Here is a 22,911-nt window from a genome sequence, read left to right on the forward strand (position 1 = left end):
TGCCTTTTATTTATTCTATACACTGAACATACTGTTCAATAATTATTCTTTTTTTTAAAAATCAATAACATTTAATAAGCCAGGTCCTACAAATCATATACGTTTATTTCTTTCCATTTACGGATAAGCTTGGAGTATTATCATTTTTGTTCACTAAATTGAAACAGGCGCGTCCGCCGGCGCCCCTGCACGGTTTGATTTGGCACCCTGGGCTATCATGTGAGCGCTATGCTGCATAATTTTGTTTTAAACAGTGCGATTGACTATGGATAAGAAAGGTTACTATAGTCTTTAAGTGAATCAAATCCGGGCGTCCTCCGGCACCCCGACAGGATGCTATTTGGCGCCCCGGGCCTTCCGGTGTACGCTATGGTATCTACGTTCGCGTGAGTTCAAAAGACTATAAATAAGTTATGCACTATAGGCGTTTACTAAGTTCAATCAGGCGGTGACGTCATGGTGCGTCCTCTGGCGCCCAGACAGGGTGCTTTTTGGGGTCCCGGGCCTCCCGTGTTCGGTTTCGCGCCTACGTTCATTAAAGTGAGTGCAAAAGACTATGAATAAGTTGGGGTACTATAGTCGTTTATTAAGTTGAAGTAGGCGATTCAGCCCCGTGAGCACTTTGCGTTTATATTCGCGTTAGTGTTTTCTTTGTGTTTAGGTTGGGTTTGCGTTAGTGGTTGCGTTTTGATTTGGTTCGTTTTTGTTCTTTCTTTTTTCGTTTTCGTTTGTGTTTTATTTTCATTGGGTTTGTGTTTGTATTTGTGTTTGAGGTTGGTTTTGCGTTTGGATTTGGTTTGTTTTCGTTTGTTTTTTCTTTTGTGTTTTTTTTCTTTGGGTTTGTGGTTGGTTTTGCGTTTGTATTTGGTTTGTTTTCGCTTGCTTTTTCGTTTGTTTTTTTCTTTGGGTTTGTGTTTGTGGTTGGTTTTGTGTTTGGATTTGGTTTGTTTTCGTTTGCTTTTTTCTTTGTGTTCGTATTGGTGTTTGTGGTTGTGGTTGGTTTGTTGTAAGTTTTTGTTTTCGTTTGTATTTGTAATTGTGTTAGCGTTATGTTTGCGTTTTGTTGTTTTGGTTTTGGTTGGTTGTGGTTTGGTTGGGCAATGCCGGGTTTATGATGATTACTAAACACACAGGTGATGGTCTTTAACAGAAGGGTTTTTCACAGAAGCCAGAGCAGGGCCTGGCCGGGACGGCTAGTATATATATATATATATATATAATATTATATATATATATATATATATATATATATATATATATATATATATATATATATATATATATATATATATATATATATATATATATATATATATATATATATATATATATATATGCAACCTATAATAACATGTAGGATGTGCATTTATTTATTTTTTCATCCAACACATATACGTAAATCTATAAACGGACTTACACACATTCACGTTTTACGTCAATTATTTGTTACTAATTTTTATCACTTTTTACAAAGCACAACTATATGCATGGTTATTTGGTTTTTATCTCTTACTAAAGAAGTCATTTTCGTTTGTTTAAGTTTATATTTACTTTACTAGTTTTCGTATGGTTAAAATACTTGACCTTTTGGCCTCGACTGTATTTCGACAAGCTATTTATAGTATCAGAGTTGAAAAAGTGTGGACAGCTGTCATTGATCAATGTACAGGAAGGTAGGCGACATGTCAGCCTTACGGCCAAACGGAGTGGTCGCCACAACGAAATACCTGGGAGTACTAGTCGCTGTATACGTTTTCCGGGGTCTCAGTGAAAAATATTTCTCTTGGATAGACTGAAGCAACTATTTAATGATCGAAGCCTATCGCTTTGTTTATATTTTATTACTCAAAATGAAAACACAATGATATGTAAGTTACAATGCATTTATTTTACTGCATACGTTTAACTGGGTATCACGAAAATGTGTCTATATATGTTTCGATTACGTAAAGAAATTTGGTTTAACGACATTTGGTCTTAGAAGGGGCGGAACTACAGTGCCGCCAGACACCGCAGTGCGGGGGGGGGGGGGGGGCACGCCATTTAAGGGCCCACAGCCGACCATTATAATTTTTGTATAGTTAAAAAAATAATTTTCTTGCATTTTTTATGTGATGGTTGTTTTGTAAAAAAAGATTACCGTAGCTGCGTTTCGATTATCTTTATTCTATAGACACCACTCCACGCTCTTTTCTTTTTCCTTCGTTTTTAAACCACTGTGAAAGCCGAGTCCTCTTTCTCCTACAATCAAACTTATCAAAGATAAGCAAATGTTCAAACCACTTCCATGACTTATTTCCTTTTTTTTTAAATAGTCAAATAGGGGTGCTCATAAGCTCCTTTTAATAGATTTGTACTAAACAAATTAAAAAGCAATTACTTCTCTTTATTATTATTTTTTATAAAGTAGGCATACTTACTAAAGAATGACACTGTATACAAATGAAATGTATTTAAAAATAATAATATAAATAAAAAAACGAAACCGAAAATAAACATGACACGAGACACCATTACTTATACAAAGCCTACATGGTTTATATTATTTTGACCGACTAGAGGTAGGAAGTCTTATAGCAGAGTTAAAATAGAACTGATTTTCACAAAACACATTATTAATGCACTTAAACACGAGATGCTGTTAACTGAAATTGTTTTTTCAAAACCAGAACAGGCCAGCAATGAATATCCTATATTCGTATTTATATACATATATATATATATATATATATATATATATATATATATATATATATATATATATATATATATATATATATATATATATATATATATATATATATATATATACATATATATATATGCTTTTATATTATGTGGGGAGCCTAAAAATATTTTTTGCGGGGTGGCCCATTTTTTCTAGTTCCGCCACTGGGTCTTAGGGTACATAGTCTATCCAGGTGTAATTTGGAAAGATGTTCCAGGGTTTGTTTTTACTTTAGGGTTAGCGTTAGAACTAAGATTAACAATAGACTATCCTACGAAAAGTGTTAGAGTAAAAAATAAAATGGGACTGCACAGGTTAGAATAGTTTATTTTCATCTGAACTCCTGTTAAATGTGTTGAAGTAAACACGATTTAAAAAAATAGTTAGATAATTTTCAGTACATTGTTTTATTTTTCCTTTTTCTTCAAATGTAGTAGTTTTTTTTTAATGTGGAGATTAACGCTGTGATTAAATTTAATCCCTTAATTACAAGCGGATTCCCGTTACATTAAATAGATTAAGAACATCTCGCCTTGGGGACAACATGTACGTTAAACGGGTCACATTGTACATGAATTTAATCGTGTCGTCTCTCGCTTGTCGAGAATAGTAAAGCTTTTAAGATCTACCGCTATGTTTGATGTTGGGGAAGGGGTGGATTTCGATGATGTACGTAGTGGCAGAGTGGTGTTAAAACAAGATAGATACACGTTTAGTTAGCTCAGACGTGTGTTCCCGTTTGATCCTTATTATATTTTCCACAGCAAAAGTTCTGAGATTGACATCATTTGATTAGGCTTATGTTAAAACACATTGAATCTAACAGCAACAATTTCAAACTTTTAAAAATACTAGACACCTTTAATTTAGTCCATAGTTTATTTCTCATAAACTTTTATGCCGTCATCATTTTAGATATTCGATAGAGATAGAGTTCACCTGTTTCAATGATATTTTTCATAGGAGTAGGCACTACCTTACTCACGTCAGGCTTGGCATACTGCCGAACACACTATCCCTTCTAAAGCCGAAGTAACTGAAACATATGAACTCTACTTCACCTGTCCCAAGGACCGTCATGTTCCAATTAGTGCTTTACTTTACATTTAACTACTGGTATTTGCAACTTAATGCACATTCGCAAAAAAATATCTAGATGTTACATTCTTCAGTAAATTTTTATCGACGTATAAACAAGAAGACCTTGACATTGACCTAGCGAATAGCTATGTGATCCTTACAGTGTATGTAAACACACATAAAAGAGTTGCCCGCTGTGGGGGTGATACAATCTCATGCTAGACAAATCCTTCCGAGCGTGACGCGCAGAAATCTGGGCCAAATAACGTCAACGTTCTTAGGGACCAGGGGAAGTTAATGATTCATAGTCATGAGACAAAGTTATCCCCCTTGCCCCTCTCTCTCCCACAACACAATGCATTACCTGTGCAGGCTTTACGACATTGAGGTATTGGTTGAATGAAGGTGTGTAGCGGGCTAAGAAAATAGTTCAGGATTAAATTATAGTGGGAGGACGTTTTAAAGAGGAAAATGTAATTACTGTGTGATTAATGTTACAGGGGAGCAATGAAATGAAACATATAATTCGTTTCCCTTTGGACTGTTGAAAAATTACTTCACACAGAACAGACCATGGTAGTCAAACTCTACACGTATTAATAAATACATAAAGGTAATACATTTTTCTTACATGCATATATGCAATACAAGGCTAGTTAACTTTGTTTATAACAAATGGAAATAGTATATTTTAATTTATTTACTATTACCGTATTATTTAGTTAGTCTGATAAACTTTTGAAACATATTTTTACCAAGTGCATTTATTCTCTAAAGTATAATCGTAAAGTATATTTATTCTACATATCGTTTTTAGTACATCAAGACAGGTAATTTTTGTGCATTTTTCAAAGTAAAATATATTTGACAATTTTCTTTAAGAGCAAAAATTATAGATATTTCTCTTCAAAATGATGGATGTAAATAAACCAATATAAATGTTGATAATTTATCCAAATACCTACTACCCTATGGCTAAATGCAGTATTAAATTACATCATCTTAAATACGTTTAAATTTCAATCAACGTATTTTAGAACGACATTTAAAGATACGACTCTTGAGACACGTTAAATGCGTTTGTTATCTTTGAAAATCTGAACCGACAATACATACAAAGTGCACATTCCGTGCAGATACGTTTTTGTAAGATGTGCATTCTTTTTGTGTGTTATTGTTTACTTTTTCTAAGACGGGGCTACATAGTGAAGATCCCAACTCGTCTATGACGTGGTTGTTGAAAGAAATTAGAAGAGACTACTGTCAAAACCATAGTACTATGTACCAGTGGCTTCGCTATGTCGGGTGTCAGAAAAATAAATTTGAAAAAATAATGAAAAGCTCTTAGCTTAAAGGATACCTAATTGCTTTACGTAATTAATGTCAGCATGAAAAACTTTATATTCAATGCAAGACATTGAGCATTAACTAATGAGCACCACAAACAATATTCTATAAACATTACGGACACATGTACTGATTAAACTAAGGTTCACCATTAGCTCTAAATTAAAGACATCATTAGAGAAGCCATTAGGGTCATCGTTTCAATCTGGGTTTCTGATAATTAGAGGCTTCAGAGCTAGGGTGAGTAAGTAAACTAAAACTAGCGCAGATGAAAGGCGTCCTCCATCTGTGTCATATCCGTTTACTAACGAGTGTCTAAAGGTTGTTTGCTATTTATTTATTTGAACTGCGGGTACTGAATCTTGTTGAGAGTAACTTAAAATAGCCTTTCTATCTCTCTCGTTTTTTTTTCATCATCCACAACTATAAAAATATATACTTAACTAGCTGCTTGGGCGGCGGTACCAGGTCCCCTGTGTATGCGTCGTATTGGTGTGGATATTAATATTCATGTATGCGTCGCATTGGTGTGGATATGAATATTCGTTCAACGCAACGCGCTACACGCGGGTGGCTGTAGCACATATAAACCTGAGATTCAATAAATCTGCATCAGAGTCTTTTTAATTAGCAGGCAGAGTTTCTTCTAAGCATCTCTGCGGGGGGGGGGGGGGGGGGGGGGAGGGGGGGACAAAGCCTCCTCCCCCCCCCCCCCCCCCCCGAAAAAATTCTACCGCCCCCCCCACGAACGAAATGAAATGTATATAATTTATATAGAAAAGTATACTTTTAACAGTGTCCGCCTCCCCCCCCCCGAAGAAAGTCTACCGCCCCCCCCCCCGAAAATTTCAAGTGCCTCCCCTGGAGAAAAAAATTCTGGAAGAAACACTGTTAGCAGGTGGTATCTGTATAGCGCGAACCTCATATGAATACAAAATTATTAAACCCAACGTCTACAATTAGCAATCATTTAAAGACATTTAAGTGCTTTGATATTTTCCTTCTGTTCACTTTCTGGGTGGAAATATTAAAACACAAGAAATTGACAATGACTGCTTTGGTACCGTACCCATGCCACATGAGTGATTATTTAAAGGTTATCATCTTGAGTAGGAACTCTCAAATTTGTGATAACATTTTGTACTATTTAGAGAACCCTCCGTAATCATAAATTGTATCCTTATTTAAACTATTCCAATGTTAAGTTTAATTACATTATATCCTAATTTTAGCACATTAAGAAAAAAAAAGATTCATATTTATCTTAAAATATTTAAGGCCTAAAATAGTCGAATGAAGAACTCAGTTATTGATATTGGAATCTTAATTCTAGAATCAAGTTTCTCCAATCGACCAAACAAAACTAAAATGCACAGATTTAAAAAAAAATGATAACAGTGTTGAAACCTAATAGAAACAAAAACCAATTATAGCTTACAAAGGGTGGCCGGAAAGAACCGCAACGGAAAAAAGCGCAACGGAAAAAAGCGCAAATCAAAAAGCGCAACGGAAATAAGCGCACACGGAAAAAAGCGCAAAGAGAAAAAAGCGCACACAGAAAAAAGCGCAAAGAGAAAAAAGCGCACACAGAAAAAAGCGCAAACAGAAAAAAGCGCAAACGGAAAAAAGCGCAAAGAGAAAAAAGCGCACACGGAAAAAAGCGCAAAGAGAAAAAAGCGCAAACAGAAAAAAGCGCAAAGAGAAAAAAGCGCACACAGAAAAAAGCGCAAACAGAAAAAAGCGCAAACGGAAAAAAGCGCAAAGAGAAAAAAGCGCAAACGGAAAAAAGCGCAAACAGAAAAAAGCGCACACGGAAAAAAGCGCAAACGGAAAAAAGCGCAAACGGAAAAAAGCGCAAACAGAAAAAAGCGCAAACGGAAAAAAACGCAAACAGAAAAAAGCGCACACAGAAAAAAAGCGCAAACAGAAAAAAGCGCAAACGGAAAAAAGCGCAAACAGAAAAAAGCGCACACAGAAAAAAGCGCAAACGGAAAAAAGCGCAAACAGAACAGAAAAATGCGCAACCAGAAAAAACACAAAGAAAAATGTGCAAAAGAGAAATTTAGCACAAAGACCATATGGACTAGATGACACATTTATACATGACTGTTAGGGCTGCTGTGAGAGTGTCGTGTTTGATCACGTGATCTACTACCATTTAAAGCGTACCACTACCTTCTGCATTCCCATCACCTCGATACAGGCGATAATCACTTTACACAATGCCTATTATTTTCTTGGTCAATAATTATTCAACTACTATTCTCGTATAAATAAACATCAAAATATCATTGATATCGACATTACATGAAGTATCTCTCAATTATGTATTTAATATTATCATGACGCACTTACCTACGCACCTTCCCACCTACCCATTTACCCACCTACCCACTTACCCACCTACCCACTTACTTACTTACCCACTTACCCACCTACCCACTTACCCACCTACCCGCCTACCCACCTACCCACCTAAAAAGTATCGATGAAGTTCGTTAGTTTCGTAAACTGCACTAGACATATTTTTTTAAATGAAAATTCATTGACATATTATGTTACATATATGTTATATTTTGCGACAACCTTAATTAGTGCGTTGGGCTAGTGTGAACACTCACTTCGAATTAACTCAATTACATGCTATTTATTTTAACATTACACGGTAAGCGTCACCCAACTGTTGTGATGTGAGGTGAGGACAGGTTCGACAATAAACCAACACGAAAGTACGAAAGAGACATAGATTGCCTATTAGAGAATGGACCCCTTAACTTTCCTAACCCCACCATATATATATATATATATATATATACCGAGGGGTCTATGGGGGGGGGGGGTTATGACCCCCCATAGCCCCCCCCCCTGCCTACGCCACTGCATATAAGTATTCGCATAGATTTAGAGTAGCGTCCCTTTTGTTTACATGTTTTCATTACCCTTCAAACAAAAGTCTATTTTAGTTATATTGAGATTAAAGAATGTAAATAAATAGTATACACAATTCTGTAGAATAGGAACGATTGGGAGGGAAGTGACATTTAGCGCAGTAAATTTAGAGGTTAGGTAGGGTATAATAAATGCGCACCCAACACCACTCCCTTAGCTACGCCTCTGGTTATAGTTGAACTTTATTGTTACATTTGTAGCCTACATTATATGTTTTAAGCAACACAACTCAAACTGGAGGTGGTCTATTATAATAGGCGTTTTACGAATAATTGTAAGTGTACAATTATTTAAATAAGAGACACTGTTATTCTATGCACATAGACATTCAGTTCCAGAAGCATACATAGAGTCGTACATTAGAAATGGTTTCATTAAAGAACTAACATACAATATCATGAAATATAAATGCACAGTTTTCAAGCAAACCATTCATTTAGAAATTTATAGATCGTTTTCATATCATAAGTCAATACAGGCTGAATCACGTTTCATTTCGCAATACACAATGCGTCACTGTGCCCATATTATGTCAACTTTGCCTGTATAACGCCCAAAGTTCGAACTATCAATGACATTTTTTTAGGATCGTCGGAAAATGTGCAGGCTTTCATACTGATCATGTGACCGGTGATTTATGGCCCTGAGTGAATTAAAAATGACAACTACTGGGGCTTGTTTCTAGGTGCTACAATGGTGTCTTTGTATTGGGATATAAAACGTAGAGGTGTTATGCATTTAAAATTTGGATTAGTTTTAATAGAGGACCTTTAAGTTAGTTTGATACATGAGCTTAGTAAACCAAGTACAGGCATTGGCGTGAGAGAATATAAGGATCTAAAGTAACACGTGATCTGAAAATGTCGTGTCTTATGAGTCAGGCGTGTGACCTCAGCAAGTAGTATGACCTGAGACAGTCGTGTGACCTTAGTCATATGACCTGAGACAGCCCTGTTACGTCAGACAGCCTTTTGACCTGAGACAGCCTTTTGACCTCATACAGTCTTTTGACCTGAGATAGCCTGTTGACCTGATACAGTCTGTTGATCTGAGAAAGTATTTTGACCTGAGACAGCCTTTTGACCTGAGACAGCCTTTTGACTTGAGACAGCCTTTTGACCTGAGACAGTCTTTTGACCTGAGACAGCCTGTTGACCTGATACAGTCTGTTGATCTGAGAAAGTATTTTGACCTGAGACAGCCTTTTGACCTGAGACAGCCTTTTGACTTGAGACAGCCTTTTGACCTGAGACAGTCTTTTGACCTGAGACAGCCGTTTGACCTGAGACAGACTGTTGACCTGAGACAGCCTTTTGACCTGAGACAGCCGTTTGACCTGAGACAGCCTTTTGACCTGAGACAGCCGATTGACTTGCGACAATCTTTTGACCTGAGACAGCCGTTTGACCTGAGACAGCCTTTTGACATGAGACAGCCTTTTGATCTGAGACAGCCAATTGACCTGAGACAGCCGTTTGACCTGAGACAGCCTTTTGACATGAGACAGCCTTTTGACATGAGACAGCCCTGTGACGTCAGACAGTATTTTGACCTGATACAGCCTTTTGACCTGAGCCATTCTTTTGACCTGAGACAGCCTTTTAACATGAGACAATCTTTTGACCAGAGACACTTTACCTGAGACAAATTTTGACCTTATTTGCTACAACATATATCAGCAGCAACAACCAGTTAGACAAGAATCTATAAACTGTTAATGTTCTTACACTATTATATCATTCTATGTGTCCAATTATTTTTGTCTTGTCAGTAAATGGTACTTGACAGCTAGAAACGTCACGTCGTTACAAGAGAATTTTAAGCTATGCGCGATAACTCTGTATTACTGTTAAATTGATTAACTTAAGGCAAGGCAGATCATAATAGGCTGACTTTAAACAGCCCATCTGGATTTACAATACTGTTTTGTTTTCAAATACGTTTTTTTATAAACGTGTTGTGTAATGTACTAGTATCATAGCTAAATGTTAACCTTTTTACCATTCACAGGACTTAAAGTAAGACCTTCAAGCACCAGCCCACGTAACCATGGCAACAATGAGAGAGATCGGGTGTGTACTAGGTTGTCTCATCCTCTTGGACGCCATTATGTTATCAGACAGCAATAAAACAAACTCACCCTCGCCATCATCACCACATAAAAGAACATCAGCCGAAGAATTTGAGCAGTCTACCATGGCTGAGATAACCACAACCACGTCGACTAGTACCACTGCCAGTACCACCACCACCACCACCACCACCATCAAACCGGAAGTGACGATGATAGTTCTAAATATATCATTACCAAACGGAGAAATGAAGGTGGTATTTGATAATACAAGTTTTTTACAGTAAGTAGTTTTGTTGTTATGTTTTTAGTGGTTTAAGAAACAACAACAAAAAAAAAGATACATTTACGAAATTTTTTATTGTCGAGCCAGAGAACTGTATCAAAACAAGACCAGCTCTATAACAGTTGCATCAAAAGGCGGGGGCTGGGGTGCAGTCATCACCTGATAACTTCATTTAGGGGGTGACACCAAATCGAAAAGAATCATTAAATGGTCTGTCAAAACAATACTTTACACTACTCAAATAAGAAAATAAAAAGTAGAGGATGACACTTAACTGAAAATTTATATTTTTTTAAGGTTGTGTGTGAAGCCTCAATTACCCCTGCGGGCGACATCCGACCTAGCGACGCCACTGCTCTCTACCATGTTATACAAAGAATTATACACGTTCCAATTAAAGCATTGTCCCCTAAACCAAAGCAAAACATCAGTGAAGATTTGTATTTTCACTAATCATCAAGTTATACGTTTAGTAGATATAATAATCTTGCTCCCTAATGAGTTAAGTTTTGAATTTTTACACATACGAGTTTCATTCTTTTAAACTCCATGTGGATATATACCGCCTATGTATTCTATATTTCAAGCAGCACAATCATACATTATAGTGTTATCTTAACAGTAGAGAAACGTATATCAGAAGATAAGGCTAAAGACTTACACGCATGGTTAGAAAAAAAAAATCCGAATTCACCTTTCCACACTGTGCAGATTCGCTTCGCCTGTCGTGAATACCTCCACCTACATAAAACGTGTTAAATAACGCTGTATGACTTGCATTATTATTTCAGTTACAACGCTTGCTTCAAACAACCACGTAGTGCTAACTCGCAACACAGTAACTGAAGATACGTGACGATATAAAAATTGTACAGAATCAACGGCTTTTTCTGTTTGGTTCGAACAAATGAATTTCATAGCAATAATTTCAAATACCTGGTACCACATGACAATGGCAGATGTGTGCTCCTATATTAGAGTATTTAGTTAATAAACATAACTAGCTGACCCGCGACGTAGCATACGCCGCTATCTAGTTGTTTTATTTTCTACTTATCAACTATTCATAATATATGAATTCGACACTATATAGTTCTTTACTAAAGTTGTGTTAGAGCAAGTAAATCATACACGACTGCTTATATAATATCATTTGCCCTATCACTACTTTGATACGTTTCAAGAAGTCTGCTATAAAGGACGTTACGCGCCAATGGTTAAGTGGGGCGGGTAGATGGTATAGACCGCTGTAGTTGAGGCTGTCTATGTTGAGTTGGACCACTGAGTATAATTATAATGTAACGAGCCGACCCGCTGCGTATCATACGCCGCTATTTAGTTGTTTTTTTTTCTACTTTTCAGTAATTTATAATTTGTGAATTCGACAGTACCAATGCTGCCATTGAAAATATTTGCTTAAAAACACTAACCCCCCCCCCCCCCCACGTGAAAGCAGCCTCCTCTTAGTTACCTCCTCTAAGTTTAAAATCGTTTCAAACTAAATTATCTGCTCTAATAGCCGTCACCAAACCCGTCTCTATGATATGATTGTAAAATGTAAACAGAGTGAACACCGCTCACCATATCATGTGGGGGGTGGGGTGGGGGTGGTAGTGATAACGATAGAGAGGAAGAGAGGGGACTGCAAAGGCGCGCTTGCAGCTTGTTAACACGTTTTTATTAACTCAGCTTCGCGTGTGTTTGTTGTTAAAATTGACATCGAAAATTAGCCCACTTCTGATTGCTCTATAGATCTGAAATTTGGCATGCAGGCTACTCTCGCCTAACAATTTCAGATGCAATCATAAAAGCTAGCAATTAGAGACCGTAATTAGCTTAATTTAATTACGCCCTAAGGACCATAAAATTGAGGACATGATTTCTAAAGATACCGACAAGACTGGAGGCCTATTGACACAGTTACTTCGGCCCCAATCGATGTGAGCGCGCTGGCCGTGATCGTATAGTGGTTAGTACTTTGCGTTGTGGCCGCGACAACCCAGGTTCGAATCCTGGTCGCTCAAGATTTTTAGTCCGTGTATTTATAAACACTTAGTCAAGTCATACTTAATCAAGTCATTAGATAAAGTAGAAAATAAACTATATAAAAAACTTTTTTAAAAACCACGTTTTTCATGTGTAGCAACGGACTAAAAAGGAGAAAATAAAATACTTAAAAAAAACTTTTTAAAAAACCACGTTTTTCTTGTGGACTAAAAAGTAGAAAATAACTATTTACATACATTTGATGACAAAAAACGTGGGTCGGGCAGATGGGTCGGGAAATTTGATGGTGAACGTACTCACGTTTTTTGTCATCAAATGTATGTAAATAGTTATTTTCTACTTTTTAGTCCACAAGAAAAACGTGGTTTTTTAAAAAGTTTTTTTTAAGTATTTTATTTTTTTCTAACTGATCCCAAAAGAGAATTATATATATAGATTATTTCAATTTTTAAAAAAATTAGTTCAATGTATATATATATATATATATATATATATATATATATATATATATATATATATATATATATATATATATATATATATATATATATGTATATATATATATCGTACATGTTTTGGATAAGTGTTGGCTTATAGTTCTTTAAACATAGCGTTACTGACTGTTTGAAACTGATTAAACTAAAAAGCTGGATTAAAAAGTGATAGGGATTAACCATTGGAAATATAACGCGACTAGATATTTCATTAAGACACATGTGTACATATTGGTGTACTCTGTGCTGCATACATTATGTTGTTTATATTGTAAAATACATGATTGTGTACTCATTCAACAGGTTGATAACTTGTATGACGTGCATCCAGTACAACCACTGCCAAATAAACCTAGACAACAACCACGTGACGTCCGTCATCTCCAGGACCGATGACGGGAACGTCCAACACGACGACGGCTTTAGCTGCAGCCAGACACCATACGACAACATCGTCTGTCGCAGCCTGGCGCCTACTGATGCCCCATGTGATGAAGAGGAGCAGACGTCAAGCAGCACGACGCAGACGTGCAGCCAGCTGCTGGATATCGTATTTGGGAAAAATAACATCCAGGTTATCAAAATAAACCCCAACATTGATGCATTCTCGTGTAGAGATATTTGCGGGAATTACGATGACGACGATAAAGAAGACGATGATGAACACAAAAAATGCACGAGTTTGAAAAAGGAAATTCCGTTGATACAGAAACCGGAAATTATATTCGTTATTATTTTAGGAGCTGTTGTTTTTGTTGCCGTTGTTGCTGGTGTGTTGGTGTGGAGGATGTGTGTTAAACGTCGCAGACCTGCGGAACGACCGGAAACAGAATCGCAATCGACTTCCGTGTCAGAGGGTATGGATGTCAGAATGCGAGCCAACAAGCCACAAAACAGGAAGCTTTTTAAATCATCAGTCTCTAAAGAAAAACTACTTGTCAACCCTCTTCAACCAATTCAAGCAACCCGTAATAAACGCAAAGACAATAAAAAACCTGAAAACACTTTACCTGAGATTCAATTCGAAGAACCCACCTACGACTTCATCGACGATCACATGTCACCCGTCCCGGACACCTACACCCACTTGGACACATCAACACAGTACAACCACCACTACAACCCCGTCACTCGCAGACCGGACCCAAACCTGCTGCCACAGCTTCCTCTCCCCACCTGCCCTAAAGCCGAGACCCTACCCTACTACTCTACCGCCTCTACCTGTCTAACCGGCCCATCTTACACTGACCCTGACGCGGTCAGTGGTCAGTATATTGAGATCATCTCTGACAATCAGGCAGTGTCTGGCGCTACTGCTGCCAACAACGGCGACAACTGCCTTGTCGAGGACAACAACACACCAGGACATCCATACTTCGAACTGGAAGCGGAAGGTCCGCACTACTCATCTTCAAATATCATAACTTCTGATGGTTAAAATATACTATCATAACCACATGATCTGTGAAAGATGTACACATTTTGTGATTTTATACTTATCAGGAGATGACCTTTGCTGATAACGAACGTAGTATTCAACATCAGAAAAAAAAGTTAACATTGAACAATGTGGCTCATATTCAGCGCATCAAACATCAAATGACTTGGTTTTAACACAAACTAACGCCTAATCATTTTCATATCTGAAACACAACTTTAAACAAGACATTTTTTTTCTGTATTGAAACCAAAAAAAAGTGTATTAATGTTTAATTATCACTGACTAGCATAACAAACTTTATATTTTTCAGCCGTGTTAAATAAGTAAAAGAATTTTAACTTTTTATTTCTTATGTTTTTTAAAAAAAATAACCTATAATAACATATGTAAGCTAATTTGATATTTCCAAAATGTGTATTTTAATGCATTCCTCTCCGAATCAATAGCGTTTTGAATTCGGAGAAACTAGAAAACATCGAATCAGAATCATTACTTCTACGAGAACATATTTATTCTAAAACAATCACATAGTTATGTAATAAAAACATACACTGTTGATGTTTAGTATGTTTTTGTAACCCACTGATATTGTTCCCACAGATGTATTCTATATGTTTTGGATATATGTATTTCTACACTACCCATACACAAGTGTCGCGTCTCAGGGTAATGCACTCGTTACAAGATATTTAATTGTAATAAACTATCAACTATATATAAGGCGCTGGATGCCTTTCAGGTGAAAGTAAATATATGCTACACGTTTGGCGACCTTTAAAAAAGATTATATTCGTAAAAGTTGAGCGAATTTTTCCCAGTCATTAGGCGCTTACTCTCCATTTATTTTCACAACACAAAATACAGGCTCTTTTCTGAGCAAATAGCCCTAATCGATATTAATACTTGAATTTCTAGGGGTGTAAAGTAATATGCTTATTATATACATTTTGATTTATATAATATTATTGTACTATGTTGTCAAAAACATATATGCAAATAAACACATACAATAAAATAGAGTGGATTAGACCACACATTTTCACACACACGCACACAGACAGACACGCACGCATGTTCGTATACCAACACGCAAACACTCATTTATTTCAGCGAGATTATTGATGTGTAAACATATGACGCACATATTTAATAACTAGTACGTTTATTTTTTTTTCATGCAATTATTTCTACGTTTCTATTTTAATACATGTAATAACCTGTTTCAATAATTGTACATTTTCATAGACGTAAATCCATTGTAACGACGCATGTTCATGTATTAAATAATTTTTAAATAATTTTTTAACAAGTTACCATGTCTGTAATTACAGAGTGGGAACCTTTAATTATTTGCGTTCATCACAGTAAAACAGGGAGACCACCCATTTTAAAATGCATATTATTTTTAATGCATTATATTACTTGAAATACAAATTATCTGGCAATCTTTAAGAAATTTATTTTTGGTTGTGTAAATAATGAGAATTCATTGTAAAAATCTGAGAGTAATATAAACTGTACTGAAATATTAGTTCATCGATATTGTTATTTAAGCTGTAATTACTGTACAATATTAAAACAGCCTAAGTATTGAGTATAAATAAATGAAAATAAATAAACGAATTCGATATTCCCTCTTTCTAAAAAGTAAAAGTTTCCCTTTCAAACCTGACGGTCTATGGGGCAAGTGAAGTAGAGTTCACTTGTTTCTGTGACCTCGGCATATGAAGAGATAGTGTGGTCAGCACTATGCCCAGCCGCCTTTACTTTCCCTAACGTGAGTTAGGTACCCATCAGAGTTGGGTGGACTCAGGGACGGTCTACTGGCTTGAACCCGGATTCGAACTCGAGACTTACGGGTTAGCAGTCCAGCTCTCTACCGCTAGACCACTCCGTCCCATCCTCTTTCTTTAAGAGATTTTTATACTGTTTCCGTCAAGATGCCAGCTGCATCTCAGAAGAAGCCATCTTTTGTCACGAAGAAGATTGGTGGTGAGAAGAATGGAGGGGAGAGAAAAGTGCGAGTTAGCATAATGCCAAGATTCTATCCAACTGAAGAGAAGAATGGAGGGGAGAGAAAAGTGCGAGTTAGCATATTGTCAAGATTCTATCCAATTGAAGAGAAGAATGGAGGGGAGAGAAAAGTGCGAGTTAGCAGATTGCCAAGATTCTATCTAAGTGAAGAGAAGAATGGAGGGGAGAGAAAAGTGCGAGTTAGCAGATTGCCAAAGATTCTATCCAACTGAAGAGAAGAATGGAGGGGAGAGAAAAGTGCGAGTTAGCAGATTGCCAAAGATTCTATCCAACTGAAGAGAAGAATGGAGGGGAGAGAAAAGTGCGAGTTAGCAGATTGCCAAAGATTCTATCCAACTGAAGAGAAGCGACGAAAGCTAAGAAGCCACAAGAAGCCATTCAGGCATCATAAAATAAGTCTGAGGCCCTCGATTACCCCAGGGACTGTTCTAATTCCTCTTGCTGGAAGACACAAGGGAAAGAGGGTAGTTTTCCTCAAACAACTCAAGTCTGGCTTGCTGCTTGTGACAGGACCTTATCATCTAAATGGTTGTCCTTTGAGAAGAATCAATCAAATTTATGTGATTGCCATAAAGACAAAGTTGGACATCAAGAGTGTTAAATCTAAATGGTTGTCCCTTGAGAAGAATCAATCAAATTTATGTGATTACCACAAGGACAAAGTTGGACATCAAGAGTGTTAAATCTAAATGGTTGTCCCTTGAGAAGAATCAATCAAATTTATGTGATTGCCATAAAGACAAAGTTGGACATCAAGAGTGTTAAATCTAAATGGTTGTCCCTTGAGAAGAATCAATCAAATTTATGTGATTGCCATAAAGACAAAGTTGGACATCAAGAGTGTTAAATCTAAATGGTTGTCCCTTGAGAAGAATCAATCAAATTTATGCGATTACCACAAGGACAAAGTTGGACATCAAGAGTGTTAAAGTACCAGAGAGAGTAAATGATGAATATTTTAGAAGGCTGAATTGTAAGAAGCCCAAGCATACAGAGGGTGATATTTTCAATACAAAGAAAGAGGCCTATGCTGTCAATGATGAGCGCAAAGAAGACCAGGCTAAGTTTGATCGTCAAATTTTGGAAGTGATTCGTAAAAACCTTGAAAAGAAGCTCTTGTTTGGATACCTAGGAGCTATGCTTTCATTGTCAAACAACCATTTTCCCCACAAGATGGTGTTTTAATTGGATTTGCCTTATAGAGAAATAATACACATTAAACTTGTAAATTTAAAAAAAAAAAAAAAAAATATTGCAGCTAAAACATGAAATCAAATCAGTTCATAAATTCGACAGAATATCCATATATATAATTCTCTTCTGGGAGCCGTTAGAAAACAAGCTGCAAACGCGCCTTGCAATCCCCTCTCTTCCTCTCTGTCACTACCACCCCCACCCCCCCCCCCCACCCCCCTCACATGGTCTGGTGAGCTGTGGTTCACGCTAAATAAATGTTTACATTTTACAATTGTAGAGCCGGGTTTGGTGACGGCTATTAGGGGCAGATAATTTAGTTTGAAACGATTTTAATCTTAGAGGAGGTAACTAAGAGGAGGCTGCTTTCACGGGAGGGGGGGGGGGGGTGAAGGGGGGTTTAGTGTTGTAAAGCAAATATTTTCAGTGGCAGCATTGGTACTGTCGAATTCACAAATTATAAATTACTGAAAAGTAGAAAAAACAACAACTAAATAGCGGCGTATGATACACCGCGGGTCGGCTCGTACAAAATATTTGCAAAAACAACCATTTTATGTCAAGGGACATAACAAGATGAATTCCCAGAACAATGCTATTGAAATCATAAATAAAAAGCACATACTCAAGCTATACATCACTACATCAAGTTTACCATTAGAATATAACTTTTTCTCCCCTTCAGCTAGATCTAGATCTCTAAAATAGAGACGTGCTTTACAAAATATATACTTGTCGTCTAGCTTCTAGCTGCGATGAAACATTTGGGTCATATTTTATTGCTTATCTCCCCTATACAGAAAAAGTTAAGTCAATGATAGTTTTACTACATGTTCAATTGCAAACCGTGGACTGATATTGTTTATAAGCCAAGTGCTAGTGTTTATAAAGATGCATATCGAATAAAACCGTGCATTAATATCACTAATCGAAAGATACTGGTAATTCTGATTAAATAAGTCTCATTCAAATTGTGTAGATAAGATGTAGGTTAAAGGTTAAATACAGTTATAACATATATCATTATATTAACAGTGTCATTTATTTTTCTTTCTTAAAAAAAATCTTTTTTCAATACCTTCTCTAAAGCTACACCTGCTTTCAAAGGTAGATAACCTAAGTAGCTGTATTTATGGCGAAACCAGCTAATTCAAAATTGTGATGACGATAATTTCAACATCTCTCTTACTAGACTAACACTTAAAAAATACTACCAATAAATATAAGACTGATCACGTGTCTGTGTGCGTTTATGTGAGTGTTATATATATATATATATATATATATATATATATATATATATATATATATATATATATATATATATATATATGTGTGTGTGTGTGTGTATATATATATATATCATGTAATGCAATGTAATGCTCTCTATATGACTACGTTTAAAAGTGTAATGGGAAATAGTCGGAAAAGCTGTTACCATTACTTATGTATAGCATTAGACCCTAATACTATTCAGTATTTCATTTAAAAAGCATTGAGTATGTAAACATACATTCGTTTACGGATTTAAAAAAAAATAATATTTCTTACATATTGATTTATACTGCAAACTGATATAAAAAACAAAAACACTAATTTTACTTCTCAATAATATTTTTTTAAGAAATTTTCAGAAAATTATGCTCAGTGTATACAACAGAATAGGACAGCATGGAGTAGGCAGTAGCGAGCTATGTTGCTAACCGATTCAATGGAACGCCCAGCTCTGATAGGTACCTAACTCATGTTAGGGAAAATAAAGGCGGTTGGGCAAAGTGTTGAACACACCATCCCCTCATATGCCGAGGTCAAGAAACTCTACTTCATTTCCACTATCGATCGCTAGGTCTAAACGTTTTTTTTTTATATACAACATAGAAGAAAATATGCCTTTCTTACAGTATTGAGAATGTTTTTATATTTGTGTGGGTTTTACTTTATTAGACCATAAACGGAACGATGAATGCATTTTTTTTTAAAAGTTTATTATTTAAGCATGCTCTAGTACCATGGGGTAAATATAACACCAGCCATTTTTTAGAGCAATTTATTTTGAAAACTACCAGGATTAGTGACCTCACCTGCCATGCATTTTTTCATAAGGCCTTCATGAGTACGTTACACATGTTTGATACTTTCAAAGTATTACCGGTTATTTATTATTTTTGTTTTTTTTTTCGCTTCGGGTCATATAGACCCCATAGTACCGTCAATGTGATAAAGATATTTTCCCCTTAATATACCGATACAAACAGCAAGCAGCACACATTCTCATCCAGGACTTTCCTACAGAGTGTTACATGTGTCCCAGATCTTGTGACAAGAATAGAAAACTAGTCTGAAATGAGTGCAATCATTTGGTGTGTGAAGAACATACCAGGCTAGTGCTCAATCTATGCCAGCAATAACATTTTGCATACAGCGGGTTAAAATAACATAAATCTGCTTATGGAACTGTCCAGTATTTATTTGGACGTACCGGCATATTGTCATATCTTATTATGTCAAGGTAAACAATAAATAATAATAGAGTGCAGTTATTCTGGTCAAATAGTCTATTTTTCACCATGAGGTCAAACTGGACCCATGGTACCAAAAAGATTATTTTTTGTAAAGGTACCATAGTAGGGTTAAATTAAAAAGAAAATTATATAAATCAAGATTGAAATCTTGATTATTACAAAAAGGATGAATACAAGACAAGATGTAACCATCTCCAAACAGTGTATCACTTATTTGCACCCAATATATAAATATAGACTCACACATATAATATGCAATATACTGTAATCCAAAGTATTTTATATTTGCAATAACATATATATATATATATATATATATATATATATATATATATATATATATATATATATATATATATATATATATATGTATATATGTATATACATATATATACATATATATATATATATATATATATATATATATATATATATATATATATATATATATATATATATAATACTGCTTTACTTTATATTCATATATTTGATTACGTATGGTTAAGGAGTGCGTGTATCTGTATATGTGTAAAAAGGGAAAAAAAAGCATATTTATTACCGTTTCTACAATTTCAAAATTCGACTCAAGAGCAATATAACAAAACACACAAAGGTAACAATAACGTATACATTGTCATATTGTAATGATTGAGTCTTTTTCTTGAAACCACATACATGTATTTTATTTCTCTGTATAATGTCTGCTATTTGTCTGCATTTGTCTTTAATAACGTTCACTATAATAACACAAGCGTAAAGTAATGGTGAGATATTTTATTTTCTAGACATTATGCCAATATTTAAAACATGAATCACACCTTAAAATATTACAAATATAAGATGATGAGATCGTCATATAAACAAACAAACAAGGCTCTAAAAATGTCACACACCAACAATTAAAAGTATCATAACATGAGATTCTAGAAATGGTTATGCATGAAAAAGTATCTGTGGTATAATCAACACTGGTTAAATGTAATCCTTTACAAAAAACCCGAGTGGAAACTCGCTACACAACTATCATGTTAATTAAAAAACAGTTTCATATAACATTAAAGCAGGACGCAAAGATGTATTCATAATTTGTTTTTGTTTTTGTTTTTTTGTAACTTAATTAATTTATTCTAAGACAAATCCTGGATTGATACAGTTTTACAATAGTAATATTTCTTTCTTACTTGTAGCCTACTTTCATTCATTTAAGAGGGTTTACTTAAACATAGATCTAATACAAAACGTCTAAATATATAAGAAAATAAATTTTAAAAAACCAACCTGAAACTGAAAATGCAAATGTAATTAAATGATGATTCAATGGATTTTTTTTTCCTCGGCGTGGTGGGTTGAGGGGACGGGGGGGGGGGGAGGAATTTTGGTTTTTAAGTAGAGCTGAAATAAATTTGGGATTGCAGAGAATTAAAATAATTAAAATATATATGTATTCATGATATGCGTTCTTTCAGTTATTGTAATGAATATTTTACCGAACACATAGCACATTGCATTCATATTGATTACTATTGCTAAAGTGCAAATCAGATATATTTCTTTTTACCTTTACAGTTCAATATGGTATAAAAATTTATAATTATAAAGTAAAATCAAAGTAATCTGAAACAATTTTAGCATATGTTTTTTTGTAAATATTAAAATAAATATTTTGGTACTATTTGCAATACGTATAATTGGTACGTTACTTTTAGGGGCGAATACAAATTTATAAAATCCATATTATATTTAAAATGAGTTACATCCCGTGAAAACGGTAGACTATATAACTAACTGTATAATATTTGAATGGCTAAAAACAAATGTGTAAAACATGCCTTCAACACAATATGTAAGTATGTGAGCTAAAAACACGAAACATAATGTTATAACACATTATGTTTTCTACAATTTAAAAAATTAACATTATGTTTTCTACAATTTAAAAAAATTAACAGTTTTTTAAAACCATTGCGAAGTTTAACAATAGGAAGATGATAGAACAAATGACTGCTAACACGAACGATTCAAGTTTTCCTTCCCGTAGAAATTTCCGAGTTCACCCAACTATGCTGGGTAAGTAATGCTATTAGAGAAATTGAAAATTAAAACCACATATAACATAGGTGACTATACATAAAATCACGAGTTATGTGATTACATAGATATAGGCAAACTCTACTTTATCTGCCCTAGTGACCAAAACAAACGTATAACCTTATATATGTAAGCAAATAAATTGCTTAACTCATAGGTACATTAGTTGTTTTTTATATGGTTTTTAACTTCAGTTTAAATATTTTTTTTCAGTTTTGTCTTAATAAAACAACACAAAAATGAGAATAAAATACATCATAAAATAAATCATGAAAAAATCATAATACTTTCATTAGGTTAGGATCAATGACAAACAAGCAATTTATTTTCTAATAACGTAACATGTGTACTTATGAGTTCCTCCGCGTCACTGAGGCGTGTACACACGTTGTGTTACACCGTTAGTGTGTACATATTGTGTTGGTCCTTGTTCCACAAGTGACTTACGCATTGATTATATTATCATATATATGTACACGATAATACTCCTGAATATTAAGGGTGTACATGTGTTTCAATAAAAAACATTACTTGTACACAAGTTATATTCTCCTTATCATATACATGTACACGATAATACTCCTGAATATTAAGGGTGTACATGTGTTTCAATAGCATTATTACTTGTACACTAGTTATGTTCTCCTTATCATATGTATGTACACGATAA

The 22,911-nt window shown here is 35.1% G+C and overlaps 2 protein-coding genes across 2 annotated transcripts; both read left to right on the top strand.

Moving 5' to 3' along the window:
* The first annotated feature begins 4,180 nt into the window (after positions 1–4,180).
* Positions 4,181–15,981, top strand: LOC131954164 (uncharacterized). The gene is made up of 4 exons (XM_059317702.1): positions 4,181–4,213; positions 4,309–4,421; positions 10,115–10,458; positions 13,266–15,981. The coding sequence occupies exons 3-4, from the start codon at positions 10,154–10,156 to the stop codon at positions 14,398–14,400; spliced, it is 1,440 nt and encodes a 479-aa protein (XP_059173685.1). The 5' UTR covers positions 4,181–4,213; positions 4,309–4,421; positions 10,115–10,153; the 3' UTR covers positions 14,401–15,981.
* Positions 15,982–16,327: 346 nt separating this feature from the next.
* Positions 16,328–17,622, top strand: LOC131954145 (large ribosomal subunit protein eL6-like). Its single transcript, XM_059317676.1, has 3 exons — positions 16,328–16,484; positions 16,794–17,017; positions 17,340–17,622. The coding sequence occupies exons 1-3, from the start codon at positions 16,344–16,346 to the stop codon at positions 17,620–17,622; spliced, it is 648 nt and encodes a 215-aa protein (XP_059173659.1). The 5' UTR covers positions 16,328–16,343.
* The last annotated feature ends 5,289 nt before the right edge of the window (positions 17,623–22,911 follow it).

Source organism: Physella acuta, unplaced genomic scaffold, assembly GCF_028476545.2.
Source record: "Physella acuta isolate Inbredline_101_S28 unplaced genomic scaffold, ASM2847654v3 ptg000976l, whole genome shotgun sequence".
NCBI lineage: Eukaryota > Metazoa > Mollusca > Gastropoda > Physidae > Physella > Physella acuta.